The sequence below is a fragment of the Gracilinanus agilis genome, chromosome 5 (genome assembly GCF_016433145.1).
Source record: "Gracilinanus agilis isolate LMUSP501 chromosome 5, AgileGrace, whole genome shotgun sequence".
NCBI classification, from domain to species: Eukaryota; Metazoa; Chordata; class Mammalia; order Didelphimorphia; family Didelphidae; genus Gracilinanus; species Gracilinanus agilis.
In genome coordinates, this window is record NC_058134.1 from 58,281,112 (window position 1) to 58,299,790 (window position 18,679).

At 38.5% G+C, this 18,679-nt stretch overlaps 1 protein-coding gene across 1 annotated transcript in view; it reads left to right on the forward strand.

The window, feature by feature from the left end:
* Positions 1-692: 692 nt before the first annotated feature.
* Positions 693-18,679, forward strand: part of MRC1 (mannose receptor C-type 1) — a 122,837-nt gene continuing 104,850 nt past the window's right edge. Inside the window, exons 1-2 of the mRNA XM_044678925.1 lie at positions 693-732; positions 16,440-16,841. Coding sequence (XP_044534860.1) covers positions 693-732; positions 16,440-16,841 — 442 coding nt within the window. The remainder of the gene's footprint in view (positions 733-16,439; positions 16,842-18,679) is intronic.

Consider the following 18,679-nt stretch of genomic DNA (forward strand, 5'->3'; position numbering starts at 1 on the left):
AGAGAGAGAGAGAGAGAGAGAGAGAGAGAGAGAGAGAGAGAGAGAGAGAGAGAGATGTACAGAGCTACTTGTTCCAAGTCATATTAAACGTAGCAGCTAGGTAGATCAGTGGATAGAGTCAGGATCAGACCCAGAGATGAGAAGTCTTGGGTTCAAATCTGGATTCAGACACTTCCTAGCTGTGTGATCCTGAGCAAGTCACTTAACTCCCATTGCCTAACCCTATCACTTTTCTGCCTTAGAATTAATACATTATATTGATTCTAAGATGGAAGATAAAGATTAAAAAAAGAAAATAACAGAGGAAGGACTCAAAACCATGTCCTAAAGATCAATTAGCAAACCAATCATTTAATAAGTATTGATCAGTCTCTAACTATATGTTAGGCACTACGCATACTAAAAAAGTAAAACAAATAAACAACAATCCCCTCCTCCCCCTGCAACAATAACCAAAACAGTCTCTTCCCTCAAGGAGTTTATAACCTAAGATAGAAGACAACAGGAAAACAGCTAGGTACATACAAGATCTATAGAGTATAAACTGGAAATAAATGAAGAGATGGAAGATAGTGAGGGGTCCCTCTTAGAAAGCAGGATTTGAGCTGTCTTGATGCGGTAGAGGTAAGGAGAGAGAGTGTATTACAGGGACAAGGCACAGTCAGTGAATTGAAATAGGAAGAGGGAGTGTGATGGGTGAAGAACAAGAAGTCAGTGTTGCTGGATTCTTGAGTATGGAGACAGGACCAAGCTGAGAGAAGACTGGAAAGATAGGAAAGGTAAATGAAGGACTTGCAAAACCAAATAGGACATTCATATTTGGTCCTGGAGGTAATGGGTAGCGAAAGGAGTTTATTAAGGGGGAGGGATAGAGAGAAAGATAGTCAGACCTGTCTTGGAGGAAAGTCACTTGGGCAGCTGAGTGAAGGCTGGACTAGAAAGGGGAGACTCCAAATCCAGGCTCTTTCCCCACAAAGAGCCACTTAATAAGCTTCTAAGTGCTTATTAAATGGCTCTTAGAAGGAGGATGCTGACAAACTGTTTTCCATTTCCCAGAAGGGCTTAAATAGAGGAAATGAGATTAAATTTCATCAAGAGAAGTTTGTGTTTGATGGAAATAACTTCCTAATAAAAGGGTGATGAAAAACCAATTCAGTAAAGAAATAGCAGCTTGCTCATTCCTCCTGCTTTCCTGAATACGTTTGCGTAGAGTTGATATGGAGAAGGGCAGAGAGAGCAGAACTGATAGTCTTGAAAGAGTTGTCTCACATCAGTGATTTCCCTTTTCTCCCGACTTTGCATGGATGTGGCCCCTGCAATAGCAGCCGTTTTCAAGGGAAGAAAGAAGGAAGACTGACTTTCTTTTCTGATCAAACTATAGGGCAGTTTTTCTCCTTGTCCACATGGTATCCGTGAAATTCACTGAGCACACTCTCAGTTTTATTATCCAAGGCAGTCGTTCCAGTATTAAGTATTGAACAAATTAAATGCCTTTGAGACTTCATCTGCTATCATTCCTGATAGAATTTTCTAGGAAAATGCTTGAGTTTGAGTGGGTGAATGAATAGTCCTAAAAGAAATTTTAATTCATCATTTATGTCCAAGTATGGTCGAAACATTATCATTCCATGATTCAGGTTGACTAGTGCAAAAAAACTATCCACCAGATCGGGATTCAAGAGACTCATAGTCTGCCTCTGCCCTTTACAGCATGGTATAAAAAAAACCAAACAACCTTATGCACAGTTTCATATACATGCGATCAGGACCGACAGAAAAATTGTGGAATTGGGCAGTATTTTTCTTGGCATCCCATGTCTCTTCTTTCCATGTATTTCGTCCTCCTCCATAGTGATCCTTTTTACTCCCCTCCCCATTTTCATGTAGTCCCATCCTCCTGCTCTCATTTCCTCAACAAAACAAGAAAAAAAATCCATCACTTACACATGTTGATTGATTGAAAGAACCTTAATATGAATGAACTTCAGGTAATGTGTTAATTACTTCATCAAGACATCTGCATTTTAAGATTTTTTTTTCTTGTCTGACTTGCTTAATTTTTTTCTGTCATTTTAAATTTATTTTTGCTAGTATTAATTATATTTCTTTTCTGTAGCCTCTGCCTTTTGGATAACCCAAGACGATGGTTTTCAGACTTTTTTTTTTCTCAGTGTTTCTCAGTATTTCTTTATACACTTAAAATTATTGAGAACATCTCTCCCCAAAAGCTTTTGTTTGTGTGGATTATGCCTAAAATATTTATAGCATTTAATTAATAATTCAAACATCTTTTTCAAATATAATTTTGCCATTATGGACTTCTTAAAAGGATCTTGTGGTCCCCTAGGTGGGTCTAGACCACACTTTGACAACCTCTGTTTAAGAACATGTCTCTTTACATGCTAGGTTATTTCTGTCCCTTGTAGATAACTCAAATTTCTGATAATAAAGGATATTTTGGGAATGGAACCTCTCAATGAATAGAGATATTCCAGTAGTATATGTAAAAATAACACAATACATAGATATTCCCTGTCTTCCCATTGCTCAGTGAGTAAAAACAAACTATCTATCTTAGATGTCAAGCCCTCTTATAATCTGGCCCTTATCTATGTTTCCAGGATAATCCCTCATTTCTCCTTTACATGCCAGAGTTGGTGGTCCCTCCCTCACCTTTACTCATAGATTTTATCCTTTTTGTGTAATTGAGGCACTCTGGTATAATGAAAGGAATATTGGCCTTGGAGTTGGTTGGTTTGAATCCTACCTTCCACACTCATATTCATAATGTGGATGAATTCCTTAACCTCTCTCAGCCTCAGTTTCTTCATCTGCAAAATGAAGATAATAATACTTGTAGTGCCTGCTTCACAGAACTGCTAGGATTTTTAAAAATTGAGAGGTAATGCCCTCCTAATACTAATAGAAAATGTGTAGGAAATTTTGCAAACCTTAAAACATTCTACAGATGCCAGGTACAGATATTTAGTTTATGCCAATTTGTATTAGATTATTTTGTTTACAGACCTTATCAGTACTCTTTTGTAGACTTTGTGAGGATCCTTCCATCATTTACCTTTCCATGTACTCTAGTGCTGGGCATAGTGTCTCACAGGTATTAATAATAATTGCTTAATAGGAAGACTTTTTTCCATGATTCATTGACTGGTGCAAAAACTCTCCATCAGATTGTGATTCCATCTGGTCAAACCATTCATTTGCTGTTTCTAAAATGAGTCATGCTTTCCTGTCACCATAGCTCTGCTTACACCATTCCCTCTCCCTGAAACACCCATCCTCTTGCCTTCTGTCTCAATTCAATTCAGATGTTTCCTCCTGCAGGGAGCTTTTCCAGGTATCATCTTCATCTTTGTTATATCCTTACCTTCGGTCTGGGAATTAATATGGTGTATTTGTCTCAAGGCAGAAGAGTGGTAAGAGCTAGGCAATGAGGGTTAAGTGACTTGCCTAGGATCACACAGCTAGGAAGTATCTGAGGTCAGATTTGAACCCAGAACCTCTCATCTCTAGACCTGGCTCTCAATCCACTGAGCCACCTAGCTCTTCTAGGTCTCTTCTACTGGAAGTAACTACTCTTTCCTCTGAACTCCAAGACTATTTATTGTCTGTACCAGTTATATAGAATATATCACATGTTTTATTTCATTATGCAATTATTTGTATGTGTATCAAATCTTAAGCTGCCAGAGGGCAGAATGTATACATATCTTAGATAATGTTCTACCCCCTAATTCATCATGCAAAGGAGAGTTCTAAAATGCTAGCACAGCAAGAGACCTCAATAATCGCTGAATCAAATTGTCTCATTTTATAGTTGAAGGGACTGGGGTTAAGGGAGGTGAAAGACATCAATCAATTAATCAATTCAATCAACAAGAATTTATTAAGTACCTACTATGTGCCAGTCATTGTGCTAAATCCTGGGGATACAATGAGAAGAGCCTAGCAGTTCCTGCCCTCATGAAGTTTACATTCTAACTGACCTACCAAACAGCACTCAGATAGTTAGTGGAAGTCAGAATTAGAACCCACTTTTTTGCTACTTCCCAATCCAGTGTTCTTTCCTCAATAACCCAATAAATATTTGTTAAATGAATGAATTCTCCAGTATTCCTTGAAATTAGCAATTTCTACAAACCATAGCCTTTTCTTTTTAAAAATTTTATTTATTTAATTGATTGAGAATATTTTCCCATGGTTACATGATTCATATTCTTTCCCTCCCATCCTGCCTCCCCACTCCCGTAGTCATTAAGTAATTCCGATGGGTTTTACATGTGTCATTGATCAAGACCTATTTCTATTTTATTGATATTTGCATTAGGGTGATCACTTAGAGTCTACATCCCCATTCATATCTCCATCGAACCATGTGATAAAGGAAATGTTTTTCTCCTGGGTTTCTGCTCCCACAGTTCTTTCTCTGGAGGTGGGTAGCATTCTTTCTCATAAGTCCCTCAGAATTGTTCTGGGTTATTGCATTGCTGCCAGTAGTGAAGTCCATTACCTTTGATTGTGCCACAGTGTATCAGTCTCTATGTACAATGATCTCCTGGTTCTGCTCCTTTCACTCTGCATCAATTCCTGGAGGTCATTCCAGTTCACATGGAATTCCTCCAGTTCATTATTCCTTTGAGCACAATAGTATTCCATCACCAACAGATACCACAATTTGTTCAGCCATTCCCCAATTGAAGGGCATCCCCTCATTTTCCAATTTTTTGCCACCACAAAGAGAGAGGCTATAAATATTTTTGTACAAGTTTTTTTTTCCCTTATTATCTCTTTGAGGTACAAACCCAACAATGGTATGGCTGGATCAAAGGGCAGGCGTTCTTTTATAGCCCTTTGAGCATAGTTCCAAATTGCCATCCAGAATGGTTGGATCAGTTCACAACTCCACCAGCAATGCATTAACGTCCCAATTTTGCCACATCCTCTCCAACATTTATTAGTTTTCTTTGCTGTTATATTAGCCAGTCTGCTAGGTGTGAGGTGGTACCTCAGAGTTGTTTTGATTTGCATTTCTCTAATTATAAGACATTTAGAACACTTTTTCATGTACTTATTGATCATTTTGATTTCTTTATCTGAAAATTGCTTATTCCATTTATTAGGAATGGCTTGATTTTTTGTACAATTGATTTAGCTCCTATAAATATGAGTAATTAGACCTTTGTCAGAGATTTTTGTTACAAAGATTTTTTTTTCCAATTTGTAGCTTCCCTTCTCCTTTTGGTTGCACTGGTTTTGTTTGTACAGAAACTTTTTAAATTTAATGCAATCAAAATTATTTATTTTACATTTTGTGATATTCTCTATCTCTTGCTTGGTCTTGAATTCTTTCCTTTCCCATAGGTCTGACAGGTAAACTATTCTATGTGCATCTAATTTACTTATAGTTTCCTTCTTTATAAGTCATTCACCTATTCTGAATTTATCTTGGTGTAGAGTGTGAGATGTTAATCTAAGCTTAATATTTCCCATAGTGTTTTCTAATTTTCCCACCAGTTGTTGGCAAATAGTGGGTTTTTGTCCCATAAGTTGGGTGTAGCTTTTTCTTCATTGGTCTTCATGCTTATAAAACTTTCCCTGATACCATTTCAGCTTTCGTTCTCTCTCCTAGCCCATTAATTCCTCCCAAAATTCTATTGCAAAGGGCAGCTGGGTAGCTCAGTGGAGTGAGAGTCAGGCCTAGAGACAGGAGGTCCTAGGTTCAAACCCGGCCTCAGGCACTTCCCAGCTGTGTGACCCTGGGCAAGTCACTTGACCCCCATTGCCCACCCTTACCAATCTTCCACCTATGAGACAATACACTTCTGAAGTACAAGGGTTAAAAAAAAATTCTATTGCAAAGCATTCCTCTTCTTTCTGTTCTCTCTTTTTAGATAGCTGACTCTTGTGAGAACCTCTGACCCCTATTTAGCCAAAGCTACCCCATTCCAGTACTTTTATGTCTTTCTAATTAGGTGCCACAAATGAGCCAGTTTTCTTCATTCCTCAAAAATTCCTCTGATTTTTTCCCCTTCTTAAGTGGTAGAGGACTCTGCATACAGCATATTCCAGGAAAGGACCCACAATTAAAAAGCAGAGGATGACTGCCTGGTGGATTTCAGAAGATTCCAAATATTCTACAAAGGATGTTGAAATATCTTGGCAGGATTTGAATACTAGAGGAATCCCACTAGACCCAGTAGTACCCAGTCTTCCGCATCCTAGCCAAGTTTCAAAATTGTCCTTTTTCTTGGGTTACTGGGCAGAGAAAGTATTGAACTCATAACAGTACAAATACTTCCATAACGTGGAGAGCAGAATTTTCTGGCATTCATAGAATCACAATATGTCATAATGGGATCAACAGTTTTAATGTTAGGAGAATCTTTAGAAGGCATCCCATCCATTTTTATTTTTATTATTATTATTTATAGAACTTTCCAAAAGGAGAATAGCTTTGCCTGATGTGAATTTACCACCATTTGTGAAAGCTGCATGTTTCCTTGTATGTTTAAGAATTTACAGACTGGAAAATGTTTATAAATCACATCTTCCATCAATATGACATTTATCCCATTAAAAGAGAAAAAAGATGAGTGAAAGAAATAAAAGTGAGATAAGTGTAGGACCATATTTTCATTTCAATGGACCATTTTCAGAGCATCCTTTTATAGGGATGAGGCTGTGGTTTTCTTGCTATGGGGGACTTTCAGGTTAGGAAACTCTCTCCACCAGTGCAGATTATCAGTTCTCTGCAGTTTAGAGTTACTTATAAATTGTTATTTATATGTTTTTAATGAGAAAATTTTGGTTTATAGTGTCATTATGTGTAATTACTAAATGAAAGTAACAGTGGTACAATTTTAATTTCTCTGGCCTTTGGGTTTCTCATGGGAAAGATAAGAGAGCTGTACCAAATGATCCATAAGATCCCTCTTACTTGGAGCATTTATTAAATGTTTAGTGAATTGACTTGAATTTATTATTGTGCATTAGTTGTTATGAAGAAGGATAATAACCCATTAAAGACCATTTACATATAGATGTGGGCAAAAGGAGTATCTATGTAGATAAATCCTAGACCTATGATTTCATTTATGTAGGAACTATGAGATAAGGAACCTTCCTCTGCCCATTCACGGCTCTGCCTTCTCTGCTTAGAGGTTAACTGCCCAAAGTCATAGAGTCAGTATGTGTAAGTAATGAAACCTGAACTCAGGACATCCTAGTTCCGAGGTCACTTTCTCCCTCTCTCTGCACTCTCCCATTTCCTCTTATAAAGGATGTCCCAAAGTCTGCTTCCATTTGAAGCCTAAAACTTTTAAGCCCTGTATTTTGAACTGAAGTGAAATAATGGTTTATGTTTGTAGAGCACTAGCTGCTGTCTCTCTGTGACTTTTCTTTCCCATAATCAAGAGGCAGAATAATGGATTTGGACTTGAAATCAAGAAAATCTAGTTCTAACTTGTTCTCAGAGATTTACTAGCTGTACAACTCTGGGCAAATCACCATCTCTGGGAGTCTCAGTTTCCTCATGTGTAAAATGGGAATGTAATAGTTCTAATGTTTTCCTGGGTTGTCGTGAAAAAGCAAATAAAGATATATATATATATAGATAGATAGATAGATAGTGCTTTGCAAAACTTTGCAGGTAGGTGCACTGTGGGATGGTTAAGAGAACTAGACTTAGAGGCAGCTAGGATCAAGCACCATACCTGGAGTCCAGAAGACTTGGTTTACAATTTGGCTTTAGACACTTCCTAGGTGTTTGATCCTGGATAACTCCCTTATCCCCATTGCCTAATCTTTCCTGCTCTTTTGTCTTAGAATTGATAGTAAGATATCAGGTAATGTTTAGGGAAAAAAATACAACCAGAAAGAGTAAGAAAGCTTGGACTTGGAATCTGGAAGACCCGAGTTCAAATACTATCTCAGGCAATCCTAGCTATGCGACCCTAGGCAAGTCATTTAACCTCTTTTTGCCTCAGTTTCCCCAACTGTAAAATTGGGTTAATAATAGCATCTACCTAGCGGGGTTATTGTGAGGATGAAATTAGATATTTGTAAATAATTTTACAAACCTTCAAGTGCTATATAAGTGCTAATTATTTAATATTATTAGAGTACTACAAAATCAGCACTGATTATTTATTTGTACAGTTGGTTTTTTAAACTCAAGTGCCAGATTTTACATTAGTTTCTTGTGCATTTCTTTCTATCTGCTCCATATCATGATTGCAGCATCCCAAAATAACTTGGGGTCTCCTTGATGATTTATTTTGTAATTTACTTATCGTTCTAGACTGTGAGTTGTTTCCAAAAACAGCACGGATGTTCTCTTGTGCTTTCAGCCAAATCGTTGATAAACCAAACCAAGGACAGCAGCTCAAAGTGAGCTCTCTGGAACAACATGGGGAATAGTCCTATCCCTTTGTTCTTAACAACTCCCAACGATACTAGATTAGAAGTTTTATAGAATGAATTCTTGTTTTGAACTCAGCTAGAAAATCAACCTTTTTGTCCTTGAGTCTTCACACCAGGGTCAGTTTAATCTTCATTTTAGCCTTCCCGATAGAATTAATATAGATCCATGTCCCTGGCTGGTTTTCTAGTTCAGTTTTATGACTGGCCCCATCACTCAGACTTGACCGTTTTTGAATCTAAAACATTTGAGAATGACTTTTTGGTCCCATTGAGACCTTTTAAGATGTTTTCCCCCCTTCTTCCTTACTGGAGCCATTCACATACTATAATTTCAAAAGTTTCTCATCTTCTGCAAGCTGTCATTATTATAGTGTTTCTGTTCTTATTTTGAATATCTAGCAATTTATTTTTCTAAATTTTAGGGTATTTGTCTGATCTTATCAGGTACTCACAAACCTATTTTTTGATACTTTTTGTCTGATCCTGGAGGAAAAAAGTCTTGCTTTTTTGGGTCTCTAGGAGATTCCCTGAGAGTGCCACTTTAGGGCACCTGATAATCTGTGAGTATCTGTAGGAAACTGAAGACATCAGAGGCACATCCTGAGATGGTCAGTTTACTGGAGCAGGAAGAGTTGGTGGCTACTAATGAGAGGTGGATCTTGGGCTCTCATGCCATGAGACTGATAAGCAAAATAGTGAATAGAGCCCTGGATATGGAGTTGGGTTCAAATCTGGCCTCGGACACTAACTAGCTATGTGGTTCTCTGTTAGCCTCAGTTTCCACATCTGTAAAATGTGGACAATGATAGAACCTACTGCCCAAGACTGTTGCAAGGATAACAATGAAATGATATCTGTAAAGTTCTTTGCAAATCTTGAACTATATAAATAATAACTGGGATTATTTTGTTAGGAGCACGATTTCAAAACCACACATTTGATAACAGACAGAAAACTTACCTGTACCTCCAACTGGCCAATTGGCTGGGATATAGCTTTCTACTTATCCCTCAGCAGGAAGTCACTTATCACCAAAATGCTTGTTTCATTCCAAGTGTCAATAATATGTTCCCTCTCCCATGCTGGTGCTGGTGAGATTGCTGGATTCTTCTATGAAGCAAGAGATTCTACTTTCTCTCCTTCATACCTTGATAAGTCAAGGTATGACCCAAACTGCCTTTTGTTGACTTACTTTGCATTTATTCTCCTTATATTTCTTGTGTATGCACTTATAGATGACCTTGGCTCCCCCATTAAGATGTAAAAACCTGGAGAATAACATTACTTCATGTCTGTCTTTTTATCACTAGCAACTACCAACACAATTGAGAGAATTCTTTCCATTCCCTTAATAATAATAATAGCAGAAACATCTAAGGGGCTCAGTAGATTGAGAGTCCTGGAGACAAGAGATCGTGGATTTAAATCTGGCTTCAGACATTTCCTAATTGTTTTGATCCTGGGCAAGTCACTTAACCCCCATTGCCTACCTCTTACAATTCTTCTGCCTTGGAACCAGTACATAGCATTGATTCTAAGATGGAAGGTAAAGATTTTAAAAATAATAAAAGCAGCACCCTATGGTTTGAAAAGGGAGTTATATGCATGATCTCATTTGGGTTTTACAACACTGGGACACTGACCCTTGATAAGTCAACTGTGGCTCTTTCCATAGAAAGTGTTCTATGGAAAGCACCACGTTTGTTATTCAGTTGTTTCCATCATATCTGACTCTTTGTGACTCCATTTGAGATCTTCTTGGCAAAGATACTGGAGTGGTTTTCCATTTCTTTCTCCAGCTCACTTTAAATATGAGGAAACTAAAGCAAAGAGAGTCATGTATGCCCAGAGCCACATAGATAGTAAGGGGCTGGACTGGAACTCAGATCCTCCCGACTCCTGGCCTGGTACTCTATCCACCTAGATGCCCCCAAAGAACCTTATATGTGCTGAATAACATTGAGTTCCTTCTTGTCCCTTTTCTCCTATAACTTAAATTCTTCTCCTTGCCAATCTCTTAAACCAGATTTTAATTCCCTTCTTTAAGAAACCTTTATTTCCCTTTTTTCCTGAAATCATTTCTTCCATCCTACATAAGAACTCCTCATCTTCTCTAATGAAAAGGAACCCAGAAATGCATCCCTCAAATTCTTTAAGTTCCTTACTGAGGGGGGCCAGCTGGCATTCAACCCAAACATGGCTGCTGATTTCTTCTGGCAAGAATACAAGCGACAATCCCTTCTGCACAATGGGGAGAATTCCTCCTATTTCCTTAATAATTATAACACTTTTGCAAAGGACTTTACATATATGATCTCATTTAAGCCTCCCCACATCTCTGAGAAGTGGGTACTCTGCTGGCACCCATGTTTGAGCCATGAATGATCTCATTTAAGCCTCCCCACAATTCTGAGAAGTGGGTACTCTGCTGGCACCCATGTTTGTGCTATTAGCAAATGTTTGAGTAGAGACTGGAAGTCATATTTTCCTAACTCAGGTCCAGGCTCTCCATGCTGCCTTTGCTTGGACCTGCTGCTATTCCCTGATGATGTCTGCTTGGTAAACTACCTGGTCGCCCTGTATTTTCCCAGGCTTACAAAGTCCACTTGTCCAATTTCTTTACACATGGCCTGACTTGATTGCTTGATAAGCAGTCCAGGCGTGAACAGGCCACAATTCACCGCTTTCTGTCCAAGTTCCCCCAAATCTCTGTCTCCTAAGTAAACAGCAGACAGGTGCAAGCACGAGTTGAGTAATCAAGTCCTGGTCTCTGACCCTGATCTAATCAAATTTGTGAAGCAGACAAAGGATTCCTAATGCCCTCTTTTTTCTCTCATTCTTCCCTTCCTGAGAAGCTCCCACCCTCCCACTGTAGGCACTAGATAATCCTTCCTATTTCTGTCCACAAGTTTGTCTATTGGGCTAACCTCAGGAGGCTGAGCCAGGAAAGGTGCAAGTAATGGGGAGGGCACTAAATCAAGGAAGACCAGAAGTCAATTCCGAAAAGTCAGGGAGGAGCAGGAAGTGAGTGTGGGTTTAAGCTGGCAAGAGGTCCAGAGTCCAGGAGGGATAGCAAGTGGGAACCATGCTACAAGACTGAGGGTCAAGCATCCAGGCCAAAGAGTCGGGCGAGGAGTCAGGGTCAATGCGAGAGCAGAGGGCACCAGTAGCAAGGATGGAATTTGATAAGGAAAAATAATTTCCTTCTGCAGCCAAAGTTCTTATGAATTTTCTCTTGAAGGCCAGAGCTAGTTCCAGCACATGTAAAGCAGACACATCTAGTTGGATTAAGGGAGGAAAGGCAAGAGGCTGAGTTTCTGATCATTTATCCTTTTAAACATGTATAGAAAAGAGTCACTGCCCTTCTAGTGTGATTTTTTTTTTACCCTTGTACTTCGGTGTATTGTCTCATAGGTGGAAGAGTGGTAAGGGTGGGCAATGGGGGTCAAGTGACTTGCCCAGGGTCACACAGCTGGGAAGTGGCTGAGGCCGGGTTTGAACCTAGGACCTCCCATCTCTAGGTCTGACTCTCAATCCAGTGAGCTACCCAGCTGCCTCCTTCTAGTGTGATTTTGATATGCTGGTGGACCAAAAAAAGAATTTTAAACTTTACCTTCCATCCTAGAAATAATACGGTATATTGGTTCCAAGGCAGAAGAGGGCTAGGCATTGGAGGTTAAGTGACTTGCCCAGGGTCACACAGCTAGGAAGTGTCTGAGACCAGATTTGAACCAGGACTTCCCATCTTTAGGCCTGGCTCTCAATCCACTGACCTAGTCAGCAACCCCCAAATCTCTTTTTATTTTCCAGTAAATAGAATTTCCAGTTTTAGAAGATAAAAAATAGGGAAAATAGGTATTTCACAGCAGAAGTTTGTTATATGGATAACTTAGCTACAATTCTTCTACTCTGCTAAATGATGGACATCTATGTCTCTCTAATCATGTCTCCCATGAATGAATTACCTTACAAGTATTCACTTTTATCCTCTTTTTATTTGTTGGACTCTCCAAGTAATTTGGAGTCACTTAAACGTTGTCTCAGTTTCCTCATCTGTAAAATGGGAATAATGATATCACCAGCCTTCAAGGATGGTTGTGAGAACAAAATGAAATAATGTTTATGAAGCATTGTATAAATCTCAAAGCACTCTATGAAATTCTAGCTACTATTATAAGCAAGGTATTAAGAGAGGACAGCTACAAAGTTCAATGGATAGAGTGCCAATCCTGGAGTCAGAAGCTCAAATCTGGCTTCAAACTCTTACTAGCCGTAAGACTTTGCAAATCATTTCACCCTGTTTGCCTCAGTTTCCTCCTCTGTCAAATGAGCTGGAGAAGGACATGGCAAACCACTCTAGTGTCTCTGCCAAGAAACCCCCAAATGGTCTCAACAAGAGTCTTACAGGACTGAAAAATGACTGAAGGGACAACCAAAGCCTAATACAGTTCTTTACACATAGTAGATGTTTATTTTTTTTTAACCCTTAACTTCTGTGTACTGGCTCCTTGGTGGAAGAGTGGTAAGGGTGGGCAATGGGGGTCAAGTGACTTGCCCAGGGTCACACAGCTGGGAAGTGTCTGAGGCCAGATTTGAACCTAGGACCTCCCCTCTCTAGGTCTGACTCTCAAGCCACTGAGCTACCCAGCTGCCCCCATAGTAGATGTTTAAACAAAGCTTGTGTATCAAAATGATTTTCCTTAAGATTTAATCTGATTACATCACTTTCCAACTTAATTAATTCCCTGTTACCTCTAAAGTAAAATAGACGTTTTTCCATTTGTCTTTAAAGTCCTTTGCAACTGACCTTCTCTTTGCTTTTCCCACATGGATCTTGATCCCCTGAGTCTGTGCCCTTCCATTGACTGTCCCCCTTGCCCGGAAAGCTGTCTTTCTTAACAACAGCCTCAAGAATCCCTCACTTCCTTCAGGACTCAGCTCAGAAATTGTCTTCTGTTTATAGCCCTTCCTGATCCCCATGGCTACTAGGGTCCCCTCTCTTAAATGTATTTATTTTCCATATTCTCACATACAAAGGCAGCTAGATAGTACAGTGGGTACAATGTTAGACCTGGAGTTAGAAGACCTGAGTTCAAAATCTGCCTCAGACACTTATCAACCAACAGGGTTAAGTAACTTGCTTGGGATCCAGCAGTTAGTAAGTGTCTGAGGCCAGTCTTGAACTTGGGTCTTCCTGACTCTAGGCTGGGTGCTCTGTGTACTTCCACGCCATCTAGCTGCTTTTGATGGAGTGATTAATTAATCATCTCTACCAAAGTCCCACTTTTACTGCTCCATCTTGGTATGGTTATGAAGGTGACCTTGGTTTCTCAAAAGCTGGGCCATTAGTTCTGGCAAACCCTGGTAAACTGGGAAATCCCAATGGTTTTGCCTTTACGGCTCTTCTACCTTGAAACCAATACTTAGTATTGATTTTAAGACAGAAGGTAAGAGTTTTAAAAGAGAAAGAAGTACCATCGGAAGTCTTTAGATAAAAAAATTAAGATCTGTGATCACATTAGACAAAATGAAAATATGTGAGTCACCCACAGTGCTTCCAGGAATATATCTATTGAGTCTGAGTGGGAATTAGGCTCTTTTCAAAGTTCATTCAAGGACTCTGAGAGAGGGAAAAGCAATGGTTTAATAAAAGATTGCTGTTTTCATAAATAGTCACAAAGACGCTTCATTTACATTCTTTTGATAACAGAGGAAAACAGCTATCTTAGAGTTCTTTGATCCTGCTGAAATGAAGCAGTAATTCACCATTCAGTTAGCATTTGTTAAGTGCCTAAAATCTGGTAGGCTCTTTACTCGGTGGCAAGGCATTTTATTATGTCTGATGTTTCATTTGTGCATCTAGGTGGTACAGTGGAGAGAGCACTAGGCTTGCAATCAGGAAGATTCATTTCCCTGAGTTCAAATCTGGCTTTAGACACTTACTAGCAGAGTAATCCTGGGCAAGACACATAAGCTTATTTGCCTCAGTTTCCCCCTCTATCAAATGAGTTGGAGAAGGATATAGCAAACCCATCCAGTATCTGTCAAAAAATCCTAAAATAGTGTCCCAAAGAATCAGACACAACTGAAATGACTCAACAATAATAATAGTTATTTCATTTGTGCTTCACAATTCTATGGGATAGCTATCTCTAATTTGCAGATGAAGAAATCTAGGCTAAGAGAGGGAAACTAACTTTCCCCGGGTCATACAGTTAGGAAGAACCAGATGTAGAACCACAGGTTTTTCTGACCCCAAATCTAGTACTTTTCCCCACATTTGTATTAATAGTATTATTAATAGTATTATTAATATTAATGTTAATATTAATAGTATTAAATAGCATTGCTTAATATTAATAGCTTGTATTTCTATATAATATTAAGATTTGCAAAGCACTTTACAGATATGATCTCATTTTATCTTTATAACAACCCTACGAAGTAGGTTTTATTGTTATTGGTCCCATTTTACAGATGAAGAGACTCAGGCAGAGAGAGGTTAAATAACTTGCCTAGAGACTATGCAGCCAGTAAGAGTATGAGATGGGATTTGAACTTGGGTCTCCCTGACTCTAGGTCCAACACTCTATCCACTGTGGCACCTAGCTGCTTAGGCTATACTGCATGTAACTTCACAACATTCCTGCCTAGCTCTAGTGGAATTATTTCCTGGTGACTTAGTTTAAATAATAAAGAGTCTCTTCCTAAGGATCTGAGCCACATTCTGCTGTCCCAGGAACACATACTGCAAGAATCTTGGCAATCTAGGACACTTTAAGGAATTTTCTTTTTTGAAAGCCTTATCCTCTGTCTTAATATCAATTTTAAGAGAATAGAAGTGAGAGCTAAACAATCTGGATTGAGTAACCTGCCCAGGGTCACACAGACTTTCCCAATTCTTCATGAGAAGTGTCTGATAACTAACTATCTGTGATCACTCATTTCTGATAGTGGCAGAATTATTTTGTTCTGAAAACTTTCCCGATGGGGGAGTCCGGGAGGGAAACAGCCTTTTTTGACATGAATTTTGAATGAAAAAATTGCTTTTATTAGATTTACTTTTTAGTCAATTTTTACCACTCGAAATCCATATACTTACAGTTCATGTCTCATGTGTCTTTTTAGAATATGGGTATTTGATTTACACTTATTGTATCATGTGGGCTCTCCCAACTTCTTTCTTTATTATTGCTTGTCTTTCATCTTTTCTCCTGAAATCTTGTGTTTTAATCTATTCAGCCATATAAGATAGCATAGCTGGGGGCAGCTAGGTGGCTCAGGGAATTGAGAGTCAGGCTCAGAGAAGGGAGATCCTGGGTTCAAATTTGACCTCAGACACTTCCTAGTTATGTGACCCTGGGCAAGTCACTTAAATTCCATTCCCTAGCCCTTACTGCTCTTCTGCCTTGGAACCAATACACAATGTTGATTCTAGGACAGGAGGTAAAGGTTTCAGAAAGAAAAAAGAAAAAGACTGCATAGTCAGGTGATATAACAGAGTTCTAGAGTTGAACTCAAATCCTAACTCAGACACTTGATAGGTGACTTGTGTCACCTTGGACAAGTCAGTGACTACCTCAGTTTTCTCATCTATGAAATGAATATAATAATAGTCATTTCTTTCCAGGATTATTGTGGTGATAAAATAAGATAATATTTGTAAAGTGGTTTTCAAACTTTCATGTACTCTATAAATGCCATTATATAACTATACATTTAATGGTTTATTCCCTTCCAATTCTGAATTTTCTGCTTGCGGAAGGTCAGCAGACAGATCACCTTTTCTGTTCCACTCAGTGATTTTGTTCCCAACTTGTCCATATCGTCCCTCATTTTTCTTTCCTTAATAAACTTCCTTCTAAGACTTCCAGAAAATCAAAAGAGATCTCTTCTCTTCTCTACTTCTTCTGGAAGGGGTTGAGCATCTCTAGCTTAAAATTTTCTTCCTTGCCAAATTCGCCAAACTAAGTGCAAGTTTTGATTGTTTTGTTTTACAGACACCAGGCAGTTTCTCATCTACAATGAAGATCACAAGCGCTGTGTGAATGTAATAAATGCCAATTCTGTTCAAACGGCCCCATGCAACTCAGAAAGCGAAGCACAAAAATTTCGCTGGGTGTCCAACAGCCAGTTGATGAGTGTTTCACTCAAATTGTGCTTAGGAGTGACCTCCAAGACTGACTGGGTTCCAATCACTCTCTTTCCCTGTGATTCACAAAGTGACCTTCAGAAATGGGAATGCAAAAATGACACCCTTTTTGGAGTCGTCGGAGAAGATTTATATTTTAACTATGGAAACAAACAAGAAAAGAATGTAATGCTTTACAAGGGATCAGGGCTGTGGAGCAGATGGAAGATCCATGGAACTAGCGATAATTTGTGCACTCGTGGCTATGAAGGTAAGGTTCGGAATTTATTTTAACTTGTCTCCTTACTAATGAGATGGTGTAGTAGAGTGGGGAAAAGTGCTATCTCTGGAATCACAAGTTCTGGGTTCAATTGTCATTCTGCCCTTTACTACCTGTGGACATTGGGCAAGTCACTTAGCTGCCCTAGACACCAATTCCTCCATTTATAAAATAAGGGTATTGGATTAGAAGACCCATGAGATCCCTTTTTGTTCTAGAGCTACAGTATAAATGTATGAATTTAAAAATCTTTTTATTCACTCAAAATCTAGTTTATTATGAAGCAAATAAGTTTTAGGTTAACTTGGAGAACGTGATGATTAATTTTTTTATTTAATATGATTTTATTTTAAAAATATTTTTCCATGGTTACATAATTCATGTTCTCTCTCCCCCCTCTTCCCTCCCCACTCCTGGAACTGACGAGCAATTCTACTGGGCTATACATGTATTATCAGTCAATACCCATTTCCATATTATTTATTTTTTAATAGAGCAATCTTTTATAACCAAAACCCCAAATCATATACCCATATAGACAAGTGATAAATTCATATGTTTTCTTCTGCATTTCTACTCCCATAGTTCTTTCTCTCAGTGTGGATAGCATTCTTTCTCATAAGTCCCTCAGGATTGTCCTGGATCATTGCATTACTATTAATAGCAAAGTCTATTAGATTTGATTGTCCGTTACTGTGTATAATGTTCTCCTGGTTCTGCTTATTTCACTTCACATCAGTTCATGGAGGTCCTTCCAGTTCTTATAGAAATCAAACAGTTTCATCATTCCTTATAGCACAATAGCATTCCATCACCATTATATATCACAATTTGTTCAACCATTCCCCAAATTGAGGGGCAACCTCTCATTTTCCATGTTTTGTTGTTTGCTTGTTTTTTGCCATCACAAAAAGCTCAGCTATAAATATTTTTGTACAAACACATCTTTTGTCATTTTTTTTTATCACTTTGGGATACAAACCCAGTAGTGGTATTGATGGATCAAAGGACATGTATTCTTTTAAAGCCCTTTGGGTATAATTCCAAGTTGCCTTCTAGAATGGTTGGATCACTTCACAACTCCATTAGTAATACATTAGTGGCTCAATTTCACCACATCCCCTCCAATATTTATTATTTCCCTTTATTGCCACATTGGTCAGTCTTCTAGATATACAGTGATCCCTCTGGTCATTCTTTTTAAATTCAGTACTAAGTTATAAGGATATTGTGGAGTAATGGAGATAAATCCAGTCTCAGAATCAGGAAATTTTGGATTTAAGTCTTGTCTCTCATACATATTGTGTGAGATTCTGGGCAAATGATTTAACCTATCAATGCCCCTAGGTAATTCTCTAAACTATAAGTTGCAGAACAGTTGTCTATCTGCATGGGTAGAGTGGGTTCACCCAATGGGAGTTCTCTACATTAATGAAGTCATACATCTATATTTTTAAAAAAGCATAGAAAGGATTGTTATGATTTCTGTTTACTTAATCAATTATTAGTACTCTACAAAGCAACATTAATAAGGAGATGACACTCCAATAGCTCTATACAGGAAAAAGAAGACTTTGGATAACAGTGACCAATAGAGATTTGAGATTCTGTACTTCCTCATCCAGGCAATGATGGCATTAGTGAATATCCTTGACAGATGAACTGAAAGTCTCAGTGGCATGTATTGGAATTCCCCTTACTTTCTTTATTCCAAGAAAGTTTGTTCTGTTTTTGAGAACCTATGTTATTATAAAATGATCTGACTTTAAGTCTTGGGGAGTCTTTGACCAACTTCCAATTATAGTATTATCTTAATTTCTTTGTTGATT